The following is a 21397-nucleotide window of genomic DNA, read 5'->3' on the forward strand; positions in this document are numbered from 1 at the left end:
GGGTACATGCACATCGGAAGCTCTGACGCTGAACATTCTTTTTTATGTTAGTATTCTGTGGAAAGCTCCAATGAATGAGCAGCAATCCGGCTATTTTGCGATTTTCAACTTTTCTCTTAAACCGCGTCGCAGCGAAAAGCTAACAGCTTCTCGTCCTTCGCTAATTCACATGCATTCGATGCACAGTTAACCTACCCATTGCCTGCTGATAGCTGCAGCAATGGCAGAACCACTATCCGATCATGTTTATTTACCTCCTTTGGAGCCCTGCTTGAAGGGCGAAACTGTCGTCTTGTAAGTGCAACACCATGAATTATCGACAGTCACTATCTCAGTTACCCTCATCTGCTAACCTCGTTTCTCGCTCGCTTTAGATCGTGGAGGCTACTAGCTTCGGCACTGACAGACCCTTCCGGTCATCGACAGAGCAGTTCTGCCGTCGTCGACTATCTCACCGACCCTCTAGTCCAATCCTTCTTCACCAAACCCGGCTCGGCCTTCGATCCGCGAAGCGACAAGAGTCCTCACAATGCAGCCTTTGTTAAGAAGACTGCTGCCATACAAGTCACTCCCACCCCTAATGATAAGTACGACATAAATGTCATCAAAGAAGATACCCTTTGGTTGAGCAAGACTGCTCTCATCAACGAGATCGCTGCTCTCCGGGTGGTTGTTATCGAGTTCCAGTCACGTCCTCGCAATCAGCTCCTAAGTCCCATCTCTAATCAAGATGTCGCGAGTTTACGCGAAGCTGCCGGCGCCTCAAATGCGCAAACTACCAACATCCTCCCCGGGTTTAATATCGTGAGCACGCTCGACGCGTCCGACATACAGGCAAACTTCGAGAAGCCCGAGAGCAGGAAGCAGCGAATATTCCAGACTTACCTTGAAGAATGCCGCTACTACGCTGCTACAAATGAGTACATTTTCACATTGATGCTGCAAGAAAGCATGCCCACTTCGCCACGATCCGAAACGTCAGAGACAATCCGAAAGTCTTACCTCAAGGCATACGGCATGTCTCCCAAACAGCCCCTGAAATCCCCGAACGATACTCGCACCAAGGCCTACCACGCCCTCGTATCTCAATATTTAAATCTACTTCCGGATTCTATCACGCGTTCCCAAACCCCTCTTGAAAAGGTAGTAGATGATAAAATATTACTGACAGAAGAATTCAACGAGCGATGGATTCACACATGCCTTACCGAAGCTCTTCACCGCATGGTTATTATCTTCCAGCTTCTAGATCTGTCAAGCGATGTGTTCGTGTCTGCTCAACTCGCTCAGCAATGGTTTTCATTCGTGGATACACTGGGCTTTTTAGAGCAGCTTCAGGGGGTAAGTCACTCGGACTAGATGTAGGAGTAAAATTACTTCCTTGCTAACATTATCTCTAGCTTCCAGGAAACATACCAGACTTGGCAGTCCCGCTGCAATGCCTAGTCTGTGTCATCTCCCTCTCTATTCTTAATCTTCCTCGGATGATGGGTTTCTTCGAGGGAGATGTAGATTTAAATACGGACGATGAATATCTCGCCTCTTCTAATGTTCTCGAACAAATCCATGATGTACTAGAAGGCTTAATTGACCAAGGCTCATTATATGCCGTTCCAGTTTTATTCGCCTGGATACCAGTGGTTCATGCCATGTTTTCATCCTACCAAGAACGTGCAGAGAGACGAGATGCAATTCAAAACGAAAAGGCTGTCGAGAACTATGATTCGGCTACGCAGATGGTCCCAACCTTGGGTAGGAGGAACTCTGCGGGGAGTATCACTACGATTGACAAGCGGAGGTATGACGACTTTCTCATTAACAAGAGCTTAGACCGCGATTTCAAACGGGTCCAGGTACTTGCTGTTATGGCCACGGACCGGGCGCGAGTATACGATGTTATTGCTGCTATGTCCTCTTGTCTTGGGACCTCGGATAATGCGATATTTCCTGATTCGATTGGTTCTCGCATGAGATGCGCGTTTTTAGATTTGCTCCGTGTTACCTATCCTTTCGTAGGATACAAATCAGAGCCGGTTTACGCCCTAATAGCCGTTCTGTCTGGTGGTCAAGGTTACTGGGATCTCTCACAATCTCGCACTACATCTGCGGAGCAAGACGTTATTACCCTAGCCTTTAACGACGAGGTCATTCTTGAAAGATATTTCCAGCAGGCGCTGAACCGTTTCCCTTACGAATTTATACCATTTCTTACCTTGTGCCGAACCCTTTATTCCTCGCATACTAATGACAATAATTGCGAGCTCATTTTGAAGCTCCTTCAAAAAACGCCGACGCTTACGTTTACACTGCCTAACGATTTCAACGATTATCAACTTGCCTACGAGGAGGATAATTCCAATAGCTTTCAGTTTCTAGAAGATTTCCCCCTTCTTGCTCCAGTAGCAAGCCGGAGGCGAATAACGGCAGAAGATGAACATTTCGTAATACCGGCGGGCACCTATGGCCGCTTCATTGTGGACGAAGGGAGAATTGTGCAAGTGGAGTATGGGCACTCTGCCCTGGCTCTGCTTGGAAAGAGACTGGACGCCAATCTTGTTGCAAGCAAGTATAATTTGGAGCTCGGAGAACTTACAACAGAAGATACCGCGGAGGCAGTTTCGCTACTTGCTACACTCGTCCGTACAGAATGCGTGAGAAGTCAAACGTTGGGTGAAAACTCTTCTGATACTCCAGAAGCTGCGCTGGCCATTGTAGGCGAGGCCAGCCGAACGCTGTCACGAACTAAAGATATCATATCGGTTGTTTGTGACACGCTGGACCTTCTTCTAGACGCAGACCCAGAGAGTAACGTGTTAGCCGCTGTAGCGGCTTGCCTGCAATTCCTCCACGCTGTTCTACCGATATGTCCAGGCAGAGTCTGGTCGTATATGTCGCGATGCACAATCCTTGGCAACCAAAGCCAAGGAGGTCGACTTGCCAGGCTAGTTGGGAGCCTTGACTTGTCTGATGTTCGGTTGGAGTTCCTGATGTCTGCTGTGCGTCTGTTCTCCAATCTCATCGACAGCGCTATGAGCAGTTCGGTGCGGCGTAAAACGGGTGCAAAGACAAATTCCAGGCAAAAGCAAACCCAGGATATATGGTTAGGGGTTTCGGACAAGATAGTGACCCAGATTTCCTTGTCGATTGTACGAGCGTCGATGGATATCCTAGAGAGTTCGTCTACATGGAGATTTGCGTCCGATCTGGATCGTATGGTCCTCGTACGTGACGTGGTACCGATTATGGACAAAGTTATCTACTACACATTTAGTATGGATGACATAAATTCGAAGACGTTCTTGATGTCGGCTCTAGAGCCGGCCGCTAAGTATGTCCTGGATAGTTTCCTCGCGCCATCGGCTGGGAGTCTTCGTGTCCAGCCACTTCTCGTTACCCTGGTTGCGGCAACGCAACCGTACGGCTCTACCGTATACGCTAACAGGTCCGAGGCTTTCCGGACCCAAACGAAAGCGGTACTCGGGCTGGCAAAGAGTTTGGTGAGAGTGGCGAATTTCTTCGACCGGTCCTCGACCACGGTCGAACATCAACTATTTAAAGCATCGCCGTTTGTTGCCCGTGTTTGTGCCTGCCACGACACTTTCAGAGGACCGGCTATCGAGCTTCTAGAAGCGTTGGTGATCAGTTCCGGCAAAAGTACAGGGGAGCCCCCTTCTTTACTTGGATATCTTGGTCCTCAGACGTCCCGTTCGTTCATCCAACTATTGTCGACGCTAGACAAGCCTTTTGATCAAGCCCAGGAAGTCAGTGCGATCTGGCGATTCTTTTCGACCATTGTTAGAAACAGGCAACAGTGGATGGCGAATTGTCTTCTTACAGGGAAGACACCACGCGATGCTAAGAATGGGACCGGCAAAGCAGTAGAAGCGTCCTCAAGTTCCGTGCTCACATCTGCTCTCGATAGGCTTAGCTCTATATCTGAGATTGAGGAGTCAGAAGTCCTCTCAATTTTAGATTTCATCACCTCGGCCCAAAACTTCTGGCCGTGGACCATATTCACATTGCAAAAGAATACCAACTTTTTGACGGAGCTCCGAAGGTTTGTACGAGGCCTTAAGCCGTCGTCCCTTACTTCTAAGTCCAATGTATTACGAGCGTGCAACGAAGCACGGATCGCTGCATACGTTGCCGAGATATTCGCTATGCAACTCTTCCACCTTCGGCAAATAGGCCAAGCCGATGTATTCGCCAGTGAATTGACACGCGATCTGGACTACTACCTGCGAGACGGTGTGGCTGTCTCCGGTTACAACCGGGGCCTGCAAGTTAATTTCGCCCGGAATTTTAGCAACCAATATCCCGGCTGTTCCCTCGATAACTTCAAACGGACGTTACTTGAGCCTCGGCCTTTAGGAGTCGGTTTCTATTATGCCTTGAGCTTTGCTGACAAGCTTCTTGCGTTCGACTCGGGCTGGGTTGGTCCTCGGAATAACGGGTTCAGAAGCGAGATGGAAAAGGCCAACGCTAATCTATCGCTAGTCGACGCCCAAATCGTAAGTTTCCTAGACTTCAGATCCGAATCGAGCTACCGCTAACCCGTATACAGAGTCTTTATCATGCCTGGGAATTCCTACTCCTTGAACTTAGCACCTGTCTACCAAGTAATGATACTCTAAAGAAGCAGTCTTTACAGGTTGCTCAGCAATGCTTAGAGGCGAATGAAGAGACGCAAAGTCACGACCAGGTCTTCGAGCGCCTTGCCGAATCGCGAGTGAACTTGGCACTTATGCTTGTGCAAAGGGTTGTCGACAGCGCCCCATCCCCCGGCGATATCACTCAGCTTTTGACAGCCTTGTGGGCAACAGTTAGTAGCGTTCAAGAGCCGTATGGATCAGAGAACATTTCGCTATACCGAACACTTCTTAAGCTATTATATGTCACATTGCGAGCTCAGGTTCGATCACTGACAACGAATACGTCTTCCGCTAAGCACGGGAGTGCCGTTTCTGCTGCAACAGTTACTCAGGCCGTTTTGAGCATTATCGACATCACCGTTGCCAAGGGATTCCGAACTCTAGTGTCTTTGATCCACGACACGCAACCGTCTGTCTTGCCTAACGACTTTGCCCTTCTTAATGCCGTCCTGCAGGCCTGTCTTTGCTTTCCAGGGATGGACCAGAATCAAACGCAGATCCTCAATATCCTGACCGCGCACGATGTCGTGCAGGCCGCGGTATCTCTGTACTCATGGGCGGACAGGATAGCCGATCAAGGCGATCCTATATATGGAGAGCTATCAATCCTTTTCCTACTGGAATTATCCACGTTGCCTTTAGTAGCAGAACAATTAGCATGCGACGGTTTACTTAACCATATCACGACGGCCAACTTGGCTAGTTACCTCCGTCGCTCGAACGTGAAGCCCTTTGCTGATTCGGTTGGATTACAACGCTGCTATAGTATATGGGCAAAGGGTATCGTTCCTTTGCTCCTCAATATCCTAACGGCATTGGGTACTACGATTGCCCCCGAAGTCGCATACGTGCTTAACCAATTTCCCAGTCTCATGCAATCTAGCGTTGACAGATTTGAGCCTCCTAGCGACGGTCGAAGGCGAAACCGCAACGACCGCGACTATATTACGCTCCTATCGGTGTCTGAGATTCACTCATTAGCTCTGATGACACGTGTACTGGGCGCCTTGCGCGCCAATAATGCCAGGGATGTTCCGGCAGTGGAGTGGGACTCGGCGGCACTTCTAGAGAGCGTCGAGTTCTGGATAGACCGTCGGAAGCTCCTACGGGAGAGACTAGTGACCTTGGGGTCGCGCGAGGCAGAGTGGAGGAGTATGCCGCCCTCGGACCGGAACAAGGGTAGAGGGTTCGAGAGCAAGCTCGAGGAAAAAGTTGTGGAGCAGTTGGAGCTCGTGCGAATTGTACTAGGTGAGGGTTTGGAATGAGGACAGCATTAAGAGGTACCTAGGATAGGCAGATGGTTAGAATCAACGGCGCTTGTTCTTTTGCCTAGTTAAGAATTTACGATGTTTGCGATGGTGTTTCATATAATTCGTACAAGGGATTACTTCCATTATATTTCGGTATCTAAGTGACAGTAGGATGTTGAGTGTGACAACTAAGACCCGTCGTTAACTTAGTAAATTGAGGGCCATATCTATTCGTGAGCACCACGAAGCTCAGGTAGACGACCTTAATTGTTAACTAGACCAATACCTTCCCCAATCAGCTACTACGACATTACATACGTGCGAGTTCATATACGGAGTTGAAAATAGTGATGTTCAAGGCTCATCTCTAGAGCCAGGGTATCATCCCCAGATGGGAACCCCCTATAGTCCCTATTAATACATCAAGGCTATTCCCGGCCTCGGCTGCCGTGCTAGTGTCAATGGGATACCTAGTAGCCTTCATAGTCAAGGTCGCCTAACCCAACCTAGCGTTTCCATATCACTTCACAAAGGACAGAGGACATAGACAACATATATCTAGTCCTAGCCAGTTGCCCGAAAACCTCGAGCTCCGAGCATAATATACAGCCCACTAGCCCTCAGAAGGGAAACAAGAGCGCTCTTCTGGAGAACGATTGACTTATCGGAATCCGCCTCCCTGCTGCTGTTGTTGCGTCATTTGGGCATTGTGCTCTTGGAACCGCTCACTGAGGCGCTGGGATAAGGCCATGTGCTTCTGGACGCAGCGGGCGACGCATCCGGACTCACGGCCTGTTAGGGACTTGGAGGTGAAGTCGTCGATGCAGGACATGAAGCAATGGTCAACTAGGTTGCTAAAGAGCTGTTTGGAGTTGGTGTTAGCAGTCTGGCATATATAATAACATAGACTAATATACTCGTATGTATATTATAATGTGTTGCGACGGGAATTAAGGAATTGGATGGCGTACGCCAAAGAAGACTTTCATCTGCTGCTTCTGCATGCGCTGCTCCAGCTCGCGCGTCTCGGATGCCGTTAACCTATAAGTTCCAGTCGTATCAGTTGTGTGTTTCTATATTTCCTCTATGGGTATCGTCCCGGTTTCGAATTGACTTACCCGTCCATATCGTCTGTAGTGTATAAAGGGGGGTTATAGAAGGGGCAACTCGAAAAGAAGATTGAAGCAATGGGTTATGATGGTAGTAGCTAAGAAGCTTAATTAACTACGTAGAATCGAGATGACGCTTGAAAACTTGCTTCTAGGTTAAAGCTTCACGAGCTAAAGTCCGAGTTTCCTAACAAGAAATCGTTGTCGCTCGTATTATCGATAACAGGCGTCGGTTTTTCCTGGGTCCGGGATCTGAGTTACTTCTCAATGCTGATTGGTTTAATACACTCAGTCTATGTAGTAAAGACCCCTGTTCCAAGCTTCAGCGGGGCAAATATGGATCGCTTGCTTATCGATTAGGAGTTTTGCGAACTTGCATATTTTCCTTTTTTTTTTTTTTTTTTTCTACAGTAACAACCAAAGAAGAATATTCAAACAGCGAACCCAATTCAACAATTCAACCCATTGGACCTACCACAATATAATAAACCGCCACAATGCCCAAGTCGAAGCGTTCCAAAGTCGTCCACCTCACGCAGGTCAACAAGAAGACCCGCGAGAACAAGGAGCGCCTCTTTGAGAACATCCGCGAATGTATCCCACTGTACCAGCACTGCTTCATCTTCGCCGTCGACAACATGCGCAACACATACCTGAAGGACGTGAGACAGGAATTATCCGATAGCCGGTATGTCCCTTTCTTATCTAACCCGAATACATATACACATATATATACAAATTTCTAATAATATCGTAGCCTTTTCTTCGGTAAAACAAAACTCATGGCCCGCGCCCTCGGCCACAGCCCCGAGGACAGCTACGCCGACAACATCTACAAGCTAACCCCCTATCTCCGCGGCACCGTCGGCCTAATCTTCACCAACCGCCCACCTGCACAACTACTGCCATACCTAGAATCTCTAGCCGGAGAGAAAGTCGACTTCGCGCGCGCCGGCGCAGTTGCACCCAGAGACTTCGTAATCCCGCCGGGAACCCTGTACGCGACGGGCGGCGAGGTGCCCGCCGAGCACGACGTCCCGCTGGGACACACCCTAGAGCCCGAGCTACGACGTCTAGGCATGCCCGTGCGCATGGTTAAGGGGTGCGTCGTGCTAGAGGAGGCGCTCGAGGGGGCACGCAAGGAAGAGGGGTACGTGGTATGTCGGGAGGGAGATGTGCTAGACTCGCGGCAGACGAGGCTGCTGAAGTTGTTCGGCGTATGCATGAGCGAGTTTAAGATCAAGGTCGTCGCGTACTGGAGCGCCGCCACGTCCGAAGTCACGCCCGTGGACCCGGAGGCCATGGACGGCGTTGAGGACGAGGGAAGCGATTAAGGCGAAACATGTCTCTATACTCGGTGTTCCTGTAGTTTTTCTCCTCCCCCGTATATATTCTCGTATGTGCATTTACGGCGATACCATGGTTGCTGGCGTTTTTTGGCAGAGGCAAAAAGATAGGGGCCGGAAAGGTTTCTCATGATTGATTCAAGTTTTCACTATTTTGCTATGCTCGCATTAGCATTGGCATGTCAGGCTTATATTTAGGTCGAAAAGCATTATATGAGTCGTCATCATCCAAGACGACGGTCGTCTAAAAACTTTTTCGTGACTATCTTACATTACAACTCGATGCTATGTCTCGTGAGAAACTTGTCAAGCAAGAATAAAAAACTATTGCTAATACACGGGATTACACGACTTGACTCGTTATACTTTTTTTTCACTTCCATCCAACGCCTCCTCTTTCCACTTGACAATACCTCATCCCAGGTCAGTAGGCATACCCATCGTTTCTTACCTCCGACCTTACCTGAGGAAATAAAGACTACTCGCTATTTATTGCTTGCGACTTAACTAGACATTGCAATTATTCCCTACGGTCATCATAGAGTACATGTGAGTGTTAAAAAGAAAAACGAATTACCTCGCCAATTTCTGGTATCAATAAGGGTTGCGGCGATCCAGGAGATAAAAGGAACAATCAAACATAAGCCGCTGCTAGAGAAGGATGAAGTAGGATTCCGGGTCGAACTCGAGCCTAACTGGCTGCGTGGTATTATGGCGTCTTCTTGTCTGCTTTCTTTCTTTACCTTTTGACTAGTCGTCGTCTGGTATCAAGTAGCTGTCGTTCATTCGGTAGCTTTCAAAACCATCTTACCCTTGCTTACCCTTGGTGGCTAAAGGCAGAAGGAAAATCGGGATGTTTTGCATAGATGCAGAAGTACGGAAGACAGAAGATACCCACCAAGACAAACGGCTCTTGTCTCGATAAGATCGGTCGGCTTAGTAGCGTCGTAGCTTTCGCGGATCTTCGTACGTGCCTTCGTAGCCCCGTTTCCGACTCTCGTCATCTCTCGACCGGTCGTAGTCGCGATACTCTCGTCCGCCACGCACCGGTTCGAAGTTGGCGCCGCTTCGGCGGTCGCGGTCGCCGAATCTGCCTCCGTCACGATGTCCGCCTGATCTATCATCATATGAGCGACTGCCGTTGCGCGAGTCATACCCACCACCTGGACCTCCTGGACCTCCTGGACCTCCTGGACCGCCTGGACCGCCTGGACCACTGCGGTCCCGATCACCTCCACCAAACCCACGACGTCCACCGAAGTTAGGACCGGCCGGCGCGTTAGGAGGCGGGTTATAGCTGTTCTGAGGACCAAAGCCACGATCACGACCGGAGCCGAAATCTCCCCCACCGCCACCGCCACTACCTCCTCCTCCTCGGGAACCGCGGTCGCGACCACCCCCGAACCCTCCTCCTCCTCTTCCACGGCCCTGGAAACCTCCACGGAAACCTTCGCGCCCACCGAAACCGGTCCCAAATCCGGGGCCACGGGGCTGAGGAGGCGCCGCTTTAGAATATCCGCGACCGCCTAGGCCACCACCAAACCGACGAGGTTTCCAGCCCTTAACTGTTCGACCTCTTTCGACGTCTACCTTAATTCGGCGGTCTCTAATGCGAATGCCATCGCAACCATCTAGAGCAGCTAGTTACACGTGCGCAACAAGGCGCATTTGTCAGTAAAGCCTTACCAAATATTTATACCTCGTCTAGACGAAAATGGGGGTTAAATGGGGGTTAAAAGGGGGAGGGGAGGAGATAGGCAAGCTTGAGGGCCAAATCTCGAGTGAGAGACATGGGTTAAGCAGAAGCGTATCCAAGGGAAATATTAATGGTAGTATTACCTCTCATGTCTTTCTCACGTTCAAAAACAACAAAAGCATATCCGCGATGGGGCTTCTTTTTCTTATTCGGCTTCTCGTGGGCATGTGTATCGCTCACGATACGAATCTGTTAAGATGTTAGCACATGAACAAAACGCTGCGAAGCGGTAAGGGTATAGATTATAACGTACGCGTTCGACGGGACCAAAGCGCCCAAATTCTTTCTCGAGGTCATGCTCCGTGGCATCGTAACTCAGTCGCGCGACAATTAAAGTCTTAAACGGGTCGCCACGTATGTTAGGATCCTCACTAGGCTTGTCTAGAACCAGATTATATTAGTATTCTGATGAGAGTTGATAGAATGAAAATAGAGAAGCACGAACAGTTTAGTGGACCCTCAGTCAACATCCTCTCTTGTTGTGCCTTCTTCTCGAGCTTTTTCCTGTCACGCATCTGCAACCAGCTCTCGGTGGGTTGGTATCCGTCATTGTCCTTATAGGAAGCAAGAGCAGGGAGATAATTGGCAATGGCGGTAATTTTATGCGTCCTTCGCTGCTCGGGAGGGAAATCAGGCGCAGGCACCCATCGTAAGGGCGGCCGCGGCGCGAAAAGGGCGAGAAGATTTGGAGGAAGCTTGTCTGTCATAGTCGCGTCGTCGATCTCTAAAACGGGACCAGGAAAATAACAAATTTACAAGTATGAATAAAATCGGAAAGTTAAATGGGAGATGGCGAAACAAGGAAGGGCTCAAGGATAGACACAGTCTTTCATTGATGGATGAAAGAATAAAAAGAATGAAGTCAATTGTTTTCGCGTCGTTGGGGGAAGTCGAGGAAATTGCTTGAAAGCTCCAATGCTCCATTCAAATTTCGACTTGGCCTAGCTAAGTACACTAGTACCTACGAATGTACATGTAACTCAGCAGTGTTAGTAAATTTAGCCGAGATATTCCCAGACCAGGCAGTAGATAACTTAGAGCAGTACTTGCCGAAGTAGCGTTCCTTAGTGCACAAAAAGTGCTTACCTAGGTATGATTAAATGTATGTACCGTCCGTGCATAGGTACATGCAACGCACATTACGTATCGGGTTTAGTGTGTAGCCCCCCCAGCAGCTTATGAATCGGTTAGGTACTTCATATACTTTTGTAAAATTTCACAGTTGAGCAACAGAAGACGTCGCTGTCGACCCAAATCTTTAGAGGCGCAACAATGACGATCAGGGCGTTAGAGAAGGTTTCCGTTGGCCAGGTAATAAATATTAATTCTCAATTAGCAGCTATCATATTGGGAGAAAACAGCTAATACTGTATCAGAATGGCATCGGTGCCTTCATCTTGCAATGCAGAAAAATTGATATCCACTATTGCGACTATTCTGGAAGTTCTAGAGGAATGAAGTGAGGCCAGCCCTGTTTGAAGCTTCATACTTAAAGGAACCTAATTCTAACTTCGTTACCTTCGTGAAAAGCTCCTTTATCAAATCTCAGCTGGCCAAATTCGCGTCTACTCATCCCCAGATCGAATTCGCCGTTTCCCCTCGACCGCGAAAACACCCCGTGCTTATTGGCCACTATATCAATGGCAAGCAAAAGTCCATTTGCGTCAAGAATATGGATTCGCTTCAAATACTGAAGAAATTGGAACTGCTACGAGACGCGAGCGGCGAGAAAATCAAGAAGGTTAACAAGCCGGTTACGAGTATCAGCGAGAGTGTAAGAGGAATATGGAGTCCTTACCACGGCACAGGCATGCCGGTATAAATGAGATATGGAAGGACGGCACCTGGGAACTTGTCGCCCTTGTACAACGATACGTGGGCAGAGTGTATATAACACAGCTTAAGGCACATATACCACAAGCCTAGACCTACAGTCCGAGGCAGCATTTACGAACAAAAACATGACGAATTCACTCAAAGATGCTTACGAAGAAAGTTTCAAACACAAGGCTAATCCGGTTTTACTACGACTTTGAATTAGATAGTAAGAAGAGAGGCCATAGCCTAGGATTTATAGTCCGTGGATGAACTTTCACATCTAATTATCATCATCCTCCCTCTCATTGGAGGTAGCTTCCTGCTAATATCCTAACTTTTCTCCCGTTTAAGACTTGCTGTTGATGATATCCACGACTACAATTCGTCAGCCTAGATTCAATGGCATACGAGCAAGTGGTAGTCGGAGTGTACTTACATGCGGGCTTAAGACTGGCACCGCCGACGAGGAAGCCGTCAATATCCTTCTCCTTGCTGAGGTCCTTGCAGTTCTTCTCGCTGACGCTGCCACCGTATAGGATTCTGGTTTCGTCGGCAACCCTCTGGCTCACCTCCTTGGCCAGCCAATCACGGATAGATGCATGTACCTCCTGAGCCTGTTGGGTTGTAGCGACCTTTCCGGTGCCAATGGCCCAGATAGGTTCGTAGGCAATGACAATCTTACTCCAATCCGAGATCTGTGACTTTAAGGCAGCTAGTTGAGCTGCGATGACTTCGAGGGTCTTGCCAGCTTCTCGCTGCTCTAGAGACTCGCCACAACACCAGATGACGCTGAGGCCATTCTCAGTAGCGTACTTAGTCTTGGAAGCAACAACCTCATCACTCTCAGCTAGGATAGTGCGTCGTTCAGAGTGACCAAGGATGACCCAGTCAATACTGCTGTCCTTAAGCTGGTGGACTGAGATCTCGCCGGTGAAGGCACCGTTTGGCTTGTCAAAGACGTTCTGGGCAGCAACGCCGATTTCCTTCTTTGCGTGTTCGCGGACAAGGAGGAGGTAGAGGGCCGGCGGAGCTATGACGATCTCTAGAAATGGGAAGACACGATGAGCAAAGCCATGCTCTTGTAGTTGGAATAGACGGAGAAAAGGGGATATATTGTTTAAGGGAAAGCATTGTTAGCTTACCAACGTTGGAATCTAGCTGAGCCTTGTTCAGGTTGTCGACAATCTCCTTGATGGACGAGATGGTCCCGTTCCTATATTAATTACCAATTCGTATCAGCTCCTGTGATCTTGCCCCAGCTCCTCCCAGCAATATCGTTTAGCAGCCTTCGAGGCACATAGGTATATATTACGTATGTATGGAGGGGTCCTACATCTTGAAGTTGCCGCCCACAAAGAACTTGCGCGCCATGATGGGCAATGAGATAGGTTAAGCTTGAATAGGTAAATAAGATATTTCGACTAAAGTTCCAGGTAGGAAGAATGTTTAATACGAGGAGTAGAAGTAATTGGAAAATAACGCGGAACAAGGAGGAGAATCTCTTGGGACAGTTGATGTAAGTAAAAACGGGTGGTTTCTATGTTTAATTCAATCTCATAGGTACAGCCCACTTTCCGTAGGCGGGGTCTTTATGTATATGTACCTATGTACCTGGCTACGAAATCGCTCATCCGCGCTAATAAGGTATCTTATACACATGTTTATTCTATACGTCATATACTCAATCTAGTACTGCATACATCCCGCATCCCCAACAGGCTAACAGGTCTCTCCTATACACACATATGTAGGTATATACCTCTCTCCTATACCGATCTCTTTCATATCAGAAATATCATATTATAACTTTACTTTTCAAGTTGCAAATGAATTCAGTGGTGAAAACGCCTCCTCCTTCGCGGCAAACTAAACTCGCTATCAGAACCATCCGTAACGTAAGATTCTTCATACTGTCTCCCGCTATGTCTCGGGTGTGATGACCTCTCTCGATCAAATGGATCGTCTTCCAAGACCGACCCTTCCTGCACGAGATATTCAAACTCTCTTCGTCGACGGCCATCCACCCGTCGCAATACAGTATCGTAGTCGTCTTCATCGTCATCAAGAGACAAGCGGTTGAGACGCGATATTTCTTCATCAATATCTCCTCGTCGGTCCGAGGTAGATATATATCTTCTATATGGAGCAACTGGCGACCTCGCTCCTGAAATAAAGCGCGGACTAGGCCTTGGGTACCGAGCTTCGCGGCGTGCTCGCTGTTGTGTCATCCACGCATCGTTTCTCCCGCGGAGGACACCCGCGAGGTAAGCATCGTCTGTAGCTCTGTCGATATCAATAGGGGACGTCATCTGGGACGGAAGAGGTCCCGGCGTAGGTGGTATCCTAACCCCATTTCCGATGTCAAAACGATTGTTGTAGTTTGTGTAATATTCAGGTAGGCCCCGACCAAGTCTATTCGCGTCATGTCTTCTGCTCAAGCTCGGAACTGGTACACGAGCCTTGTTATGGGTTCGTCCGCGGTTTCTACCCCTATTGAGCGATTCGGGCGAGTAGGAAGTGTCCGGCGTCATTTGACTATCAAATGATCTATCCGACAGACAGTCGGAGTAACCCGAGTCGCTTTCAAGCCTGTTGTGTTTTATACCGGCAGCTTTTGGTCTTTCTCCGCTGCCAGCTGTAGTATTATTCACACTAGACCGTTTGGTTCCTGGCCCTGGTCCTGACCCGTTAGGACGTGTCGGGACCGGTTGTGGGCGATTCCCATCCGGTCCCAATGGTGGCCTACCTTCGACAGGACCAGGTTTTAGTGGGGATATTTGAGGATTCGAACCATGGTGTGGTTGTGGTTGTGGTTGTGGTTGTGGTTGTGGTTGTGACTGCGGCTGCGGCTGCGGCTGTGGGTGCGGATTGGGGGGGTGATTATTTTGCGAGAAGGGCATTCTTTTTTTTGCTTCGTAGAGAGCAAGGATATCAGCATCTGCCTTAGGAACACGTTTGAAAAATGTTGTCAATGAGATCCTCTTGAAAGATCTGGGTTTGTTCCCATTTGTTTGTCGATGCGCTCGCCTCCTGGATATGCCATGATGTCGTCGAGGTTGTGGATGGCTTCCTCTAGCCACGAAAACATGCGGATCAATTTCTGCAAGTTGATGGTCTAGCTGTACAAGCACCCAGCGATAGTTAAACGGGTCTGGGTTCTGTATCGTGAGTTCTTCTGTCGCCTCGTCGATTTGCCGCTGGAGCGCAGGGCTTAGAGATCTTAATTTGTCGGTAAGTGTGCGAGTCTTCCTATTCAGATATTGAATCCGACGCTTTATCTCCCCAGTCGACATACTCTGAACCAGAGATCTAATTGCCTTATCCCACGTAGGATGTTGCAATCGTCCTTCGTCGTCATATAGACTTCGCGCTGCGTATTTCTCAAACCGGAAAAGAACATACTCCGCGAGTTCTTCTTTCATGTCATCTACGGTCATAAGACCACGGCTTACGTCAGAAATCTTAACAGAAGGGCCCCTAGTCTGGTCCACCGGGAGTCCAGCTCGTGGCGGGATTGCTTGCTGGGGCATAGACTGCGACTGTCCTACCGGACGGCCGCCGAATCCCGCAGGAGGCGCTTGAGCCTTGTGGGGTCCATTAGGAGGCAGCGCGCCGTGATTTTCTGCCATCGTAGGGATAGTTCAGCTGCGTAGGAGCGGCCGCTTAAATGGGCAAATGTGCACAAGGCAGAATATAGGCGTCTAGTTGGCTCAGAGCACAAGACACCTAGATTATATATAAATAGAGAGTTTTAAGATCCTCTTCTAAGATGCACAAAAGGGCGATAGATCCAGTCACCCCATGGGGATTCGGTGGGGGACGGTCTCGAAGATATAGGTTCCAGATCAAGGGGCTATTAGCTAGCACTTTTCCGATTGACTATAGCGATACATGATAACATTTTGCACTTTCCCTTGTTTTAAAACTATTATCCAGGGATGCTAGGAAGCTGGGCGTTACCGCTGTTCATTTTACGACATCATCCCATTGCTAACATAAGCGCTTGGGGCTTCCGTCCCTTCTCGCAGGCGTGTGTACTTGTACCCGGTGATCGCCCGGTCTGTGTAGAGATATATGTTCGGTCTGCCGCCCCAACCATTCAATGGTCGCCCGAAGAGATAAAACGACGCCCTGGAATGCTATAATCCAGATAGGTTTAAGGTTGATCGATTCCGATCCCTGAAGTTGTATGTATGATTTTGACACGTAGGCAGTATTACCTAGGTCTAAAACTCGAGAATTTATACCAAGGCTGGCGGATCAACAGTTTTGGTATCTCTAGCCTTAGTTGCCGTCAGCATAATCTGCAGCCTCATGAGGGGTATAAGTAGGAAAATTAATTATATAATAATTACAAATGAGGCGCCCGCATCCCCCATCCTGCATGTCTACTGGTTTTCTATCACATGCCAAGTCACTCTAACTTCACATCCTTTAATGGTACCTTGTTTCTATATCATATCATGTAAATTCGGTACTTATCATTTAGCAGGGTCTAAACCAAATCTATCAGCCACCCACCTCGCTCTCACATTGAGATAATGAGGTCCCCGTGCTGAGCATTATTGGTCACTAGAAGCGGTGTCATCATGTATCACACCTGATGAGACTTAGACTGCGGGAATTTATTCATGTTACACCAGGGCTCGTCTATAGGGGCTCTTCAACTAAGGTAGCAATAGTCGCTGATAGTTTCCTGAGGCTCCTTAGCTTAGCTTACATGCCTCATCCTTTGCAATGTCTAACCATCATAAGAAGTGGGTGACGGTTTCATCCGGATTTATAAGGTTAGGTATGCAATAAACATAGACAACACTTGCCACACATCCTACCATCCATATTAATACTATGAGTGATGTAGTAATAGACACTTTAAATCCCTGGTAACTTGCCTTTGCCTGCTAACGAAAGGTCTAGGACGTTGTTAATCAAGCACACCATCATGAATGCCTCGCCCCGAGTATGTACGTTTGATGACTTGATATTAGGCTACATACATGTTGCATACCAGACGTACCTGAGTCAGTAAAACTTGATTACACACCGGCAAGAGTTGCCACATATTTTAAGCAAGAACATGCCTGCTAATGTTCTAGGCCAGTCTAAATCTTCTTTGTGGCTCTATGTATCCCTATTCTATGATATTCATGGAAAAGGTGCATTTACTAGGAAACGCTCAAGATACCATGTAGGCCTGTCTTCTTCAGAATCTCCAGACTAACATCGTGTTGTTACACCTTGTCGTAGTTATAATGGATCTGCTCATTCCTCGGTAAGTTCAAGGTAGCTTATGATATCTATGAATACGATTCAAAATCTAAGCTACGATCTTAGGGGTTTTATAGCAAATATCCCCTATGGTATATCTATAGAGGTTGGTGTACGCTATAATACTCCCTGGTGAGGATAAACAAATACAACTTCACATCACTTGACAACCCTTGACTGATATCTAGTTGAAAGTTGGACAGTTAGCCCAGTAATATTTGTTGGGGAACGTGAGTCAGGATGAAGTTGTAATACCGTAGGAACATATTTAATGATTGAACTTTATGTATTGCTATATTGTTTAAATAGGATCATTTGTCGATCTACCACTAAGTTTTAGGGGTTAGGTGAAAGCTGGGCGTAATGTGTAAAGCACGTATATAGGACTAGTTCATGCGGGAAAGATTTAACATTATAAAGGTGACTCGGCACTTTGGTAAGGTGGTTAACGCAACGACTTGTTTTTAATTAACAGATAAAAAGGGTTTTTTTTTAAAGGCGTGTGTTTAAATCATATGATGTTAAAATAACGGTTATTAAAATGTAATTATAATTTAATGTAATATAAAAAAAACTTACTTTTAATGTTTATTTATAAAAATATTAATAATAAAATCATAATAACGATAACGTAAATAAAATAGTTTAGCTTATTTGTTATTTTTATAAATTAAAAAGATTTCGTTTTTTATTAATATAATATTAATTTTTTATTTATAATAATTTTTAATATTTAATAACTTTACTTTATTAACAGCTTAAAGGTTTTTAATATAATATTATATTATATTTTTTATTTTAAAAATTATAATCAATTTATTTTATATTTTTTTCTTTTATTTACTTATTTTAAATAATTAAAATAATAAATTTTTTATTAATTATTTCACAAAGACTTAAATTATAAATGTTGCAAAACAATTTTATAATGTTTAAAACTTTAAAAATTTTAAATTTAATTAATTTATTTAAAAATTACTTTTATTTTTAAAATTTTACCAATAATAACTTAATTATTAACAATTTAATTTTATTTAATTAATAATTTTATAATTCTTAAATTATAAATATAAACTTTAAATTTTTAAAACTATTAATTAAATCAATTAATATATTTTAACTTTTTTAAAACAAATTTATTTTTTAATATATTTAATTAATTATTATTTTATTATAAACTTATTTTTTAATATAATTAATTAATTATTATTTTATTACAAATCCATTTTTTAACATTTTGATTAATTACTGTTTTATTATAAATCCATCTTTTAATATAACCAATTTATAACTTGTTAAATTAATTAACCATGTTAAATGACTTGAAAATCTTTAATCCCATGTAAAATAACGGTGTAATATGCGTTCCCATTAAACAGGAGTTGGTATCTCCTGCAAAGTATAACATATCACTTTAACGTTTAAATCCTTGTAAAAGGCTTTAAATAGCTAATAATAACACTATACTTTAAAAGAACTGTAAAAATCTACTAATCGGATAAAATATATAAAATAAATGCATAAAATAAAACTATAAGTTATAAATATAAGAAAGTAACGAATATATTTATATTAAATGCATAATTAAATAATAATAATCGTGGCTATTTGATTAAAAAAATATAACGAATATTAAATCTTTATATAGCTTATAACTTAAGATTACATAATAATACCTTTGCTTTTAGCGATGTGGCACTACACTAGTTTACCATAATTTTACCTTAATTAATTAAATTATTAAAAATATAATGAATTAAACCTTATATAATGTTTATTTAATATATATTAATTGTATAATAATTAAAAGTTTTAAGGATAAAATCTTAGTTAATGTTATATAATACGATATGTACGCGTTAAAATAAATTTTAAATAAATTATTATTTATTTATTATTTTATTATAGATTTTATTATATTATTATTAAATTTTAAACTTAAACATTTTAATAATTAAAATATATGGAGTAAAACGTTTATATTATTTATTTAAAATTATTAATTTTAAGAATAAATAAATCTTAATAACGTTAATATATATAAAGAATTTAAGGTTTAATTTAAATTTTTTTTAAATATTTTAAATTTAAAATTATAAAAAATTATTTAATTTATTTAAATCTTAATTAAAAATAATAACAAGGGTGGGAATTTTATTAAAGGGTTAATTATTAATAATATTAGTTTTAAATAACCAATTTTTTTTTAAATAATATAAAAGATAATTAAAGCTTTATAAAAGTTTTATTTAAAGGAATTAAATACGTATATATATATTAAAAATAAATATAATTAATCAGAAAAAAAGATAATTAAATTAAAATAATTAATTACTTAAATTATATTAAAGTTTTACTTTAAAATTGTATAATAATTTAAATATATAATTTAAGATATATATAATATTTTAAAAAATTATTTAAGTATATATGTATTAAAATATAAGATTTGGGATGATTATATAAAGATTGTGGTATTATTTATAAAAGTATTTAAAAGTTAAAAGGTTTAAATAATTAATTGGTTTATTATTTTTATTAAGGTTAAACATTTAAAGTTAATTATTATTAAAGATTTTTAAAAATAGTTTTATGTATTAGCGTTAACTTTAAAATTTATATTAATAGATTAAATAATTAATTAAAATATTATCTTTTATAAAAATATATATATAATGGGATTTTAATATTTTAAAAAGTGGTTATAGCGTTATAAAAGCATATATAAGTTTTTAAAAGCGTTAAAAGAAAAGAAAAGGTAATTAAAAGCATTTTTGGGTTAATTTATAATATTAATAAAGATAAAAATATTAATTAAAAAAGTGAATTTAATTGTTAAAAAGATTATTATAGTTTATAAAAATCTTTAAAAGGCGATAAGGTAATTTTAATAAATATAAAAGGGTTAATATTAATTTAAATTAATTTTATAAATATTAAAGTTATAGTTATAATGTTAAATACAAGATTTATTAAGATTTTTATAATATTAAAAATTGTTTTTATATATTTAAAAATAAAAGGCCTAAATATTTCAAATTTAAAAAGGTAAATATTATTTTAATAAAATTAATTTTGAAAATTAATTCCAATTTAATAATTAGGATAAAAATCTTAAAAAAGGAAGTAAAGGTTTAAGGGGTAAAAAATAAAAATAATTAATTAAATAAGTATATAACTATTATAAAAAAGGGTATAGCTTTTATGATATTAATTTATATTATTATTTTTAATATTATTTAATATTTAAAAGGATTTATTAGGATAAAATTGGTAAATGTGTTTTATTACAAAAGTTTTATTTATATTTTTATATTTTTAAAGTAATTATAAAGGTAAAGTTATTAATGGAATATATATAATAATCTTATTTATTTAAAATAATTAAATAATATTATTGTAACCAAATTTATTAATTATTATAATTAATTTATATTTAAGGATATTTTTATAAGGTTTTAAAGGTTATCTTTTATATATATTATAATGTTTTAAATTTAAGGTTTATAAGAATTTTAAATATTATAATTACTTTTTATTAACATTTAAAATTAAGGTATTTAAAGTTTTAAGTTTTGGAATATTTAATTAACATTAGTAAAGGGGTGAAAATTAAGGGATTTATAATGGTTAAATGTAAGGTATGTAATATATTTAAAATAAAACGCTAGGTAAGGCGTATGCTGCGCTATATTAATAAATTTCCCGGTGTAAAGTTAGTTTTTAATTTTTATTTAATAAAGGCAAATAATTACGGGATTATAAACCTTATATTAGTTATTAATAAGTGGATTGGTATGATTTTTAATTATTATTTATATAATTGAAAATTGGAAATAATAATTATGGCTTTAAAGGATTTTATTAAATTATTAAAATATTAATATAATGGTATCTTACAGGTTTAAAAGTTGAATTATAAAATTACTTAAATAAAACTAGTAGTAAAAGATTATTTCGAAAGTTTTTATATAAGGTTAAAATTTTTAACCAATTATATACAAATATAAAACAGTATTATTAAACGTTTAAAAGGTATAATTAAAGATAAAACCAAGGCTATAAAAGTAAATGTAAAGTTATTATATTTATTATAATTAAAAATATATAAGATTGTAATATATTTATATAATTACATATTATAATATAAATATAATTAATAATTTTTATATAATTATTTTTATATATTTATAATGGT

The 21397-nt window shown here is 42.0% G+C and overlaps 7 protein-coding genes across 7 annotated transcripts; 3 read left to right on the top strand and 4 right to left on the bottom strand.

The window, feature by feature from the left end:
* Positions 1-62: 62 nt before the first annotated feature.
* On the top strand, positions 63-6333 carry F4813DRAFT_277854 (nucleoporin subcomplex protein binding to Pom34-domain-containing protein). The gene is made up of 4 exons (XM_049240457.1): positions 63-294; positions 375-1341; positions 1401-4511; positions 4565-6333. Exons 1-4 carry the CDS (start codon positions 221-223, stop codon positions 5915-5917), a joined length of 5505 nt encoding a protein of 1834 aa, XP_049095207.1. The 5' UTR covers positions 63-220; the 3' UTR covers positions 5918-6333.
* On the bottom strand, positions 6241-7212 carry F4813DRAFT_277851 (mitochondrial intermembrane space translocase subunit). The gene is made up of 3 exons (XM_049240456.1): positions 7021-7212; positions 6874-6943; positions 6241-6764 (listed from the first exon to the last, which is right to left on the bottom strand). Exons 1-3 carry the CDS (start codon positions 7026-7028, stop codon positions 6564-6566), a joined length of 279 nt encoding a protein of 92 aa, XP_049095208.1. The 5' UTR covers positions 7029-7212; the 3' UTR covers positions 6241-6563.
* A 206-nt stretch (positions 7213-7418) lies between these two features.
* Positions 7419-8595, top strand: F4813DRAFT_375548 (mRNA turnover protein 4). Its single transcript, XM_049245024.1, has 2 exons — positions 7419-7699; positions 7769-8595. Exons 1-2 carry the CDS (start codon positions 7509-7511, stop codon positions 8343-8345), a joined length of 768 nt encoding a protein of 255 aa, XP_049095209.1. The 5' UTR covers positions 7419-7508; the 3' UTR covers positions 8346-8595.
* F4813DRAFT_375551 (U1 small nuclear ribonucleoprotein of 70kDa MW N terminal-domain-containing protein) lies at positions 8596-11013 on the bottom strand. The gene is made up of 4 exons (XM_049245025.1): positions 10559-11013; positions 10367-10494; positions 10197-10302; positions 8596-9997 (listed from the first exon to the last, which is right to left on the bottom strand). The coding sequence occupies exons 1-4, from the start codon at positions 10818-10820 to the stop codon at positions 9294-9296; spliced, it is 1200 nt and encodes a 399-aa protein (XP_049095210.1). The 5' UTR covers positions 10821-11013; the 3' UTR covers positions 8596-9293.
* A 372-nt stretch (positions 11014-11385) lies between these two features.
* F4813DRAFT_393930 (thioredoxin-like protein) lies at positions 11386-11935 on the top strand (the record flags this gene model as incomplete). Its single annotated transcript, XM_049247497.1, has 3 exons — positions 11386-11424; positions 11490-11572; positions 11644-11935. The coding sequence occupies 3 exons, from the start codon at positions 11386-11388 to the stop codon at positions 11933-11935; spliced, it is 414 nt and encodes a 137-aa protein (XP_049095211.1).
* On the bottom strand, positions 11878-13509 carry F4813DRAFT_277888 (Triosephosphate isomerase). The gene is made up of 4 exons (XM_049240458.1): positions 13265-13509; positions 13074-13144; positions 12368-12973; positions 11878-12306 (listed from the first exon to the last, which is right to left on the bottom strand). Exons 1-4 carry the CDS (start codon positions 13300-13302, stop codon positions 12278-12280), a joined length of 744 nt encoding a protein of 247 aa, XP_049095212.1. The 5' UTR covers positions 13303-13509; the 3' UTR covers positions 11878-12277.
* A 72-nt stretch (positions 13510-13581) lies between these two features.
* F4813DRAFT_375557 (uncharacterized protein) lies at positions 13582-16229 on the bottom strand. Its single transcript, XM_049245026.1, has one exon. It carries the CDS (start codon positions 15558-15560, stop codon positions 13764-13766), a length of 1797 nt encoding a protein of 598 aa, XP_049095213.1. The 5' UTR covers positions 15561-16229; the 3' UTR covers positions 13582-13763.
* Positions 16230-21397: the final 5168 nt, after the last annotated feature.

The sequence above is a fragment of the Daldinia decipiens genome, assembly GCF_022478715.1.
Source record: "Daldinia decipiens strain CBS 113046 unplaced genomic scaffold F4813scaffold_51, whole genome shotgun sequence".
Taxonomy (NCBI): domain Eukaryota; kingdom Fungi; phylum Ascomycota; class Sordariomycetes; order Xylariales; family Hypoxylaceae; genus Daldinia; species Daldinia decipiens.